Source organism: Pygocentrus nattereri, chromosome 16, assembly GCF_015220715.1.
Source record: "Pygocentrus nattereri isolate fPygNat1 chromosome 16, fPygNat1.pri, whole genome shotgun sequence".
NCBI classification, from domain to species: domain Eukaryota; kingdom Metazoa; phylum Chordata; class Actinopteri; order Characiformes; family Serrasalmidae; genus Pygocentrus; species Pygocentrus nattereri.
Genome location: NC_051226.1, coordinates 36,587,498 through 36,596,020, shown reverse-complemented (window position 1 = coordinate 36,596,020; position 8,523 = coordinate 36,587,498). Strand labels below are relative to the sequence as shown.

The window sequence follows — 8,523 nt, the reverse complement described above, 5'->3', positions numbered from 1 at the left end:
CGCTGTCCCACGTCCTGGGCTGGGATTGGCTGGTAGTATCCCGCCTCCCGAGCTGAGTTTACTGGGTGAGGGTCGATGGGACCGGTGGATTTAATATAAGGATGAACTACTAGCCAATCCCAGCGCAGGAGAACAAACTACTAGCCAATCCCAGCGCAGGAGAACAAACTACTAGCCGACCTCAGCCCGGCAGAATGGAATTTTACCCTATCCCCAGGAGAATGGAAGTGTGTCCAATCCCAGTGCAGGACAACAAACTACTAGGCAATCGTAGCGCAGAAAAATGGAATATTAACCAATCTCATTGCCAGAGAATGAAATATTAGCCAATCCTTGGACAGGAGAATGGATCATTAGCCAATCCCAATGCTGGAGAATGGAATGTTAGCCAATCCCAGCACAGTAGAATGGATCATTAGCCAATCCCAATGCTGGAGAATGGAATGTTAGCCAATCCCATCACAGTAGAATGGATCATTAGCCAATCCCAGTGCTGGAGAATGGAATGTTAGCCAATCCCATCACAGTAGAATGGATCATTAGCCAATCCCAGTGCTGGAGAATGGAATGTTAGCCAATCCCAGCACAGTAGAATGGATCATTAGCCAATCCCAGTGCTGGAGAATGGAATGTTAGCCAATCCCAGCACAGTAGAATGGATCATTAGCCAATCCCAGTGCTGGAGAATGGAATGTTAGCCAATCCCAGCACAGTAGAATGGATCATTAGCCAATCCCAGTGCTGGAGAATGGAATGTTAGCCAATCCCAGCACAGTAGAATGGATCATTAGCCAATCCCAGTGCTGGAGAATGGAATGTTAGCCAATCCCAGCACAGTAGAATGGATCATTAGCCAATCCCAGTGCTGGAGAATGGAATGTTAGCCAATCCCAGCACAGTAGAATGGATCATTAGCCAATCCCAGTGCTGGAGAATGGAATGTTAGCCAATCCCTGCGCAGGACAATGGATTATTAGCCAATCCCAGTGCTGGAGAATGGAATGTTAGCCAATCCCTGCGCAGGAGAATGGATCAATAGCCAATCCCAGTGCTGGAGAATGGATCATTAGCCAATCCCAGTGCTGGAGAATGGAATGTTAGCCAATCCCTGCGCAGGAGAATGGAATAGTAGCCAATCCCAGGGCCAGAGAATGGAATACTAGCCAATCCCAACATAGAAGGCGGGACTTTTCTGAGTACAGGTGGGGAAAAAGTCATCGTGTACGTGACGGATCCGCTCTGAAAGTGTCACGTGACTTCGACGTTCCCAAATAGGTTCCTCTGTAACCATGGAGACACAGTAATTGGATTTTGGACGCAAAACCACGTGGCCTGTAAACCCGGTGGCCTGTAGGGCTGCGAGGCGGCCGACAGACACTCAGCGGCTCCTACAGTCCATAACTAACAGATCCGCGTCTAAAACAAGACTAAGCCTGAGACGGCAAGCTACAGAGGCAGCGCGTCAGCCGAGCTCCCTGAACTGAAGGGCAAATCCACCCGAATGTTCTACAACTCTCTACCGCCCCTCTGAAAGACGCACGACCGGCTGGACTTGATCGGGGACCCTCCTCCCGGCCGCGGGCCCTCGCTTCTCAGCACTGCAGCCTGGAATTCCTGCCCTGCTCACTTTTAGAGCTCCTGTCAAGCTGTTGACCCAAACTGTGGACTGTCAGCTGCGGCGATCACAGCCATCACACCTCAGACGGTCATTAAAGTGGGCGAAACTCAACGTGAGCGCACCATTCAGTCTCTGTAGCGTTCCTGAGAAAGGAGCAGGAAAACCGGAGCTGATAAAGCCATTCATAGGGAACACTCGGCGTCATGTGCTAAACCCCGTGAGACGCCCACTCACAAGGCCTGGACACCAGTCTGTCCGTCTGATACAGTACAAAGCACAACTGTCTGTTTATCTACAAGTTCATCTTCACTGGGCGTCATTAAAGCTTTACTTCACTGCTTTTATCTGCCCAAAAATCCGCTTCTTTAATAGACGGACCAGGGCTGTGACGTCAGAGAGCTGCAGTTCTGTCCCCCATCCTCTAGAGGGCAGACAAACTCCAACAGACACCAGCTTAACGCCACACTCTTAAAAGAGATGGTTCTTCGAGGGTTCTTCGTCAAAGGCAATGGTTCATGAGTTCTAGAACCAATTGCATGCTTAAATGGTTCTTTGCATGGTGACATGGTTCTTCAGATTGAGGGGGTTTGTGCTGAGCATGGTGTATAGGACTTTTTTGAATATGGTTCTGCATAGCACCAAAAAGGGTTCTGTTACTGTTACAATGTCAAGCTCGTAATGCTACGCGAACCCTTTCAGGGCCTTAGGAAAGGTTCTCTATAGAATATTTCTGAAAATGTTCTACATGCCACCAAAATGTGGTGTTCTTTTGTTACCATTCTATTGGTACAGGTTCTATCTAGAACAGGTTGCATGCTTAAATGGTTCTTCAGACTGATGGAGAATGTGGTGTTTATGGTTCTATATAGTTTTTTTTTAATGGTTCTATACAGCACCAAAATGGTTCTGCTATCGTTACGATGTCAAGCTTCTTAGAAAAGAAGAACCCACTTAGGACCACAAGAACCGTTCTGTATCAAACCTTTTTGAAAATGGTTATATAGCACCAAAAAAGGTTCTTTTATTGTTGTGATGTCAAGTTTGTAACAGTAGCAGAACCCTTTTTAGCACCATGTAGAACCATTTTCAAAAAGCTTGTATATAGAATCATGTACACCATGTTCTCCATCAGTGTAAGGAACCATTTCACCAAAGAACCATTTAAGAAAAAGTGTTTATGTAATGGTTCTATATGGGACTCATGGCTCTAAACAGAACCATTTACTGGAGAGCCCTTAGTGCAGTAGTGACGTAAAAGATGAGGCCGTCTCTGTGAGGATCTTGTGTTTTGGGGGTCCGGAGAGCCTGTTGGGGGGGAATGGTTTGTTCTCCACAGAGAACTGAAAATGATGAGTAATGCTCAGGACCCCCATGGACCCTCACAGAGCAGGTACTGTTTGGGTGGTGGATCATTCTCAGCGCTGCAGTAACACTGACGTGGTGGTGTGTTAGTGTGTGTTGTGCTGGTCAGAGTAGATCAGACACAGCAGTGCTGCTGGAGTTTTTAAACACCTCAGTATCACTCCTGGACTGGGAATAGTCCACCAACCAAAAATATCCAGACAGCAGCGTCCTGTGACCACTGATGAAGGACTAGAGGATGACCAACACAAACAGATGAGCTGTCGTCTCTGACTTTACATCTACAAGGTGGACCGACAAGGTAGGAGTGTCTAATAGAGTGGACAGTGAGTGGACACAGTGTTTAAAAACTCCAGCAGCACTGCTGTCTGATCCACTCGTACCAGCACAACACACACTAACACCACTACTACCTCAGTGTTACTGCAGTGCTGAGAATGACCCACCACCCAAAATAGTACCTGCTCTGTGAAGGTCCATCAGGGTCCTGACCACTGAAGAACAGGGTAAGAGTATGTAGAGAAACAGATGGACTACAGTCTGTAACTGACCACTGTCTGGTCAGTGGAGCTGATTAAATGGATGAGTGACCTGCCCTGGTGAACACTATTCAGCATATTACTGAAAATGACAGAATTCTTGTTTTACTGTAAACGTCCATCATAACGTATTGACTTCGCTCTGCCTGTAAACATCTTCTGATGTTTGGTTACGTCACTGAGCACCAGCTGGTGGGGCGAAACGACCTCGCCCAATGATGCAGCTCGTCTCGTCCTCGCTCCACGGACGCGGCAGATAACGGTGACTTTGAGAGGGGTTTAGTAAAGATTCACTGCACGTTTACCCAGTTATGAATCTCTGCTGTCGTACCTCACAGCAGTGACGTTACAGGAGAAGGAAAAACATACTTCACTTTTAATGTGAGTCAATGGAACCAGACGTCTTTCCAAGTCATTTAGAGACGTTTCTTTTGGTCCATCCATCATGAAATTTACACACAATGTAAAGACCAACAGGTATTTCCAAACTGTCAAAAACTGAAAAACTGAAAAAAAGGAGATCTGAGGTTTTCCTCCGACAGCAGTGATGTTAAAATCTGTGATTTGACCGGCGTCAGCCAGGGCAGCAAACGGCTTCAAACTACGGTCGAGCTGGCGTAGGGACCGATCTGAGAGCCGTGTTGCTTTTCATCGTCTTTGTTCTCCGCTTGTTGTGGCTGATCCTGAAGCTTTTGCAGAGAAGGTCTCCGAGACAAGCTGCCCTCTGTCTCAGGCCTCAGAGGGAGAGAGAAGGAGGGAGGGAGGAAGGTTTAGCTGTGAATGGAAGATCTCAGCACAGCAAGTTTTTACTCAAACTGAATAGCGACAGAACTCAAACAGACTGTAAACCCCCACCCCCAGCTCTCCTACACACACACCACTCCAGCTTTCCCTCACTGGACAGCTTATGTGAGGTGTTTTGAGGGGGACTTCATCCAAAGGTGGATTTTTCCAGGGTAAGGAAAGGTGGGTATGTTGAAGTGTAATGCAAGGCTTTGCGCTCTCACCCTTCTCTCCTCGGTCTCTACCCTGCATCTCTGAAGATCCTGAAGTTTGCAGGCGACGCCACATCGTGGTCAGCCTCACGACCAACGGTGATGAGTCTGCCTACAGAAAGGACATCCAGCAGCTGCAGCAGCCATCACTGATGAAGGACTAGAGGATGACCGACACAAACCGTGCAGCAGCAGATGAGCTGTCGTCTCTGACTTTACATCTACAAGGTGGACCGACGAGGTAGGAGTGTCTAATAGAGTGGACAGTAAGTGGACGCAGTGTTTAAAAACTGGAGATGGTGGTGGCCTTCAGTTCTCAAACCCCTCATGCCTTGACATCAATGTGAAGGCAGCTGAGGAAATTCTACCTGATGCAGAGCCCGATGACGCAGTCCTACACAGCAGTCATCCAGTACGTGCCCTGTAGGCGAGACCAAAAGTGAACACGGAATGACCCTACACCCCTCAGTCGGCACTGCATTGAAAACATTCCTGCTTCTGTACCGGAAATAAGCACATGGGCTCTGGAATACTTTGGAAAATACTTGTCACTTCGCTGCATCTATAAATGCGAGTTAACATACACAGTGGTGCTCGAAAGTTTGTGAGTCAAATTTCTGCATAAATTTGACCCAAAACTTTACCAGATAACAGTAGATGAAAAGAACCAAAGTTAAACAAATGAGACAAAAATATCAGACTTGTCCGTTTAGTTATTGAGGAAACGAGCCAGTATTACAACCGAGTGGTAAAAGTATGCAAACCTTTGCTTTCAGTATCTGGCGTGACCCTCCTGCGCAGCAATAACTACAACTAAACGTTGCCGCTAGTCCTGAACATTGGCTTGGTGGAATTCTAGCCCCTCCATACAAAACAGCTTCAACTCTTATGTTGGTGGGTCTCCTCCCAAGAAATCTGCAGGTATAATGCAGAGTTCATTGTTCCATCGATGATGGCAAGCCATCCTGGCCCAGATGCAGCAAAACGGGCACAAACCATGATACTACCACCACCATGTTTTACAGATAGGATGAGATGTTAATGCTGGAATGAAGCGTTTTCCCTTTTCTTAACCAGAAAGTTCTATTTTGGTCTCATCCATCCACAAAACATTGTTCCAACAGCCTTCTGGCTCGTTCTAAAGACAGACAGCAGACGGCCACCCTGGGTTCCTTGCGGAACACCACATGCTTTGGTCTTGGCGTGATCTTTCTTGGTTGACCACTCCTGGGGAGTGTAACAATAGTCTTGAATTTCCTCCATTTGTACACAGACAGACTGATGAGCATCGACTCTTCTTCTGATTGCCATCCCATTGAATGAAAACACCCGACTTCAATTCCACCTTTAAATTTTCCGCTCATCCTAACCTTTGACATACTTTTGCCACTCATCAACAAACTGCTGTACAAGTTATGACAAAAAATTTAAAATGCTCATTCAGTTTCTCTTCTCTCTTCTTAAATGTGATCAAAGTGTGTTTTAATGTCTGTGTTTTGTAGCTATGGACGCAAAATCGGAGCAGTCAAATAAATGCATTTACTAAAGTGTTTGTCAGGGACAGCGGCCACTGGTAAACAGTATCAAGAGAACTGTACTAATTTGCATCTCCTTGCATCTATTGTATGAATATTAAATGCAATGTGATGAATGTTTAAATGCTACTTGCCGTTTCCATCGAGCGTTTATTCAGTATTCTGAAAGGAAACACAGGGAGTAGGAAAAACGAGCGGGTATGAAAGCGAGAATCGTCTCAGGAGTTTTTATTTATCCATATCCTTAAGTGTCATACGTTACATAATCCTCGAGACCAAATAAAAACATCTCCAACAAAAATAAATCAGGAACTGTTAATTAAAAAACAGAAAGGAGTTAATTATACACGTCTCACGCAAAGGCATACCAGTTTGCGTTTGTCCCCGTTTTCTTGCCTTTTTTTTTTTTCCTCTTTTTAAAAATATTTTGTAAAAACGTTACAAAATCATAAACACAAATGTTCGTCTCGTCTCCACGACGATCTCAGGCGTTCAGCTCCTACGAGTTAAGGCCATGTTAGTGTGGGCACGTTGCCACGGCGACGGTCGTTGTAGCATCATAGCATTGCTTCATGACATAATTCCCTTTTGTTTTGGCAATTCAATCGATCGGATGAGACATCCGCAAAGGCTTTGAACAGGAAAACAAATTCAAAGTAAAAGTCTGACGTTGCTCCCAACGGAAATGAAATGTTATGGGGGGGGTTTTGGGGTGCGGGGGCAGCTATGTAGCATTTAGGGGTCTTGTTAAGATTGTGGCGGTGTTGATTGTGCAGCACATAGTCTGAGAACACTTGGCTTGTTGTCCATGATTTGTTTGGCTAATCAGCACCTGACCTGTGGTCTTTAAGAGACTGTAGATATAGCATGTAGCGTTTGCTCTGTAGTTAAGTTTGTAGTTTGTATGAAGTGTTTGTCCGGCGCTGGCTAGTGGCACGGTGTTTGCGCACAGGTGGGCGCTCCACGGATTCCTCTCTATCCTCCTTCCTTTTTCCTTATGTCATATGTGTTAGATAAGGATCAACCTTCTCCTCAATATACAAAAACAATAAAAAAATAAAATAAAAACGTAAAAATAAAATTATTCCAGAGCGTCACGCTTTCCGTTTTCCTCCACTCTGTCCTTATTCCCAACCTCTCGTGCTCTCACGATCCATCGCTCAGGCTTGTTCCTTATCGGCTCTCCACAGCTGCTCCTTCACCTCAGTCGGAAGCGTTTTGAACAGGTCTTCCTCCACCACCAGGCCCGAGCGTTTAAGCAGGCGGCACTCGGCCAGCTCCACCGGCAAGCCCTCCAGACGGTTCCCCCGCAGCTCCAGCTGGGTCAGACCCGTCAGCTCGCCGACACGGGACGGCAGGCTGGTCAGACAGTTATTCCCCAAGTTCAGCGTCCGCAGCTTCTTACACTGAAACAACTCCGCGGGTAGCGTCTCAATCTGGGAGGGAGAGAGGAGGAAAGATCATCATCATCATCATGAACTGAAACTGATTCCACCACACAAAGCTCTATCGGAAAATGAACAGCTTTTAACTAAAATATGTAAAAATACATAAAATAAAGTGAAATATATAAGAATAAAGGTCATGAAAACGAAAAGCACAATGTAATCTGTGTTAGGTGGTTAGGAATTTATAAAGAGAAACAAGCAGGAAAGAAAATGAAAAAAAGAATGCAAAGATACCAGAAATAAAGACAGAAAGGCAAAAAAGGATCCACGGGGTTCCTCAGGGCTCTGTTCTTGGTCCCCTGATTTTTCATGTTACACATGCTACTCCTCATGTTCCATTGCTGTACTAACGATATGCAGACATATTAAGCACAAATACCGCTGCCACACGCCTAAACGAATGAAAACTCTAGTTTAAGAAAACTAATTCATGTAAACTCAGATCTTGTTAGAAGGCCTGAAATCTCTACCAGCTGAAGTGACTGCAGTTCTGATGTAGATGAAGCCTGAATCTGTAGCAGCTACAAACCTCTGAACTGTTTCCGAGTCTTCATTTACTCTCATATCACGTCTCTCAGCCAAACTGCCCTGCTAATCCCTGTAACCCTGCCTGCCTTCGGGCTTCACTAATGCTAACAGAGCTGAAACACCGATTCAGGCCTTCATCTTCTGTATCAACTACTGTAATTCTCTTGCTGCTGATCCTCTGACCACCTCACACTCTGACTGCACTTCCAGTTCCTCCTTCAAAACTTTACACAATGCTGCTCTCCTGACTCCGCCTTCCTGAGCATGTCTCAACCTAAAGGCTCAAAAAAAGAAACCAAAGAAATTTTAGCATTAGAGCGAGAGAGAGAGAGAGAGAGAGAGAGAGAGAGAGAGATACACACAGAGAGAGAGAGAGAGAGAGAGAGAGAGAGAGAGAGAGAGATACACACAGAGAGAGAGAGAGAGAGAGAGAGAGAGAGAGAGAGAGAGAGAGAGAGAGAGAGAGAGAGAGAGAGAGAGAGACACAGAGAGAGAGAG

At 45.9% G+C, this 8,523-nt stretch overlaps 1 protein-coding gene across 2 annotated transcripts in view; it reads right to left on the bottom strand.

Moving 5' to 3' along the window:
- Window positions 1-6,261: 6,261 nt before the first annotated feature.
- The window catches only part of lrrc8aa (leucine rich repeat containing 8 VRAC subunit Aa), a 40,894-nt gene continuing 38,632 nt past the window's right edge, over window positions 6,262-8,523 (bottom strand). For both annotated transcript variants that reach the window (XM_017683958.2, XM_017683959.2), the window contains exon 8: window positions 6,262-7,485. In XM_017683958.2, coding sequence (XP_017539447.1) covers window positions 7,210-7,485 — 276 coding nt within the window. In that variant the 3' untranslated portion in view covers window positions 6,262-7,209. The remainder of the gene's footprint in view (window positions 7,486-8,523) is intronic.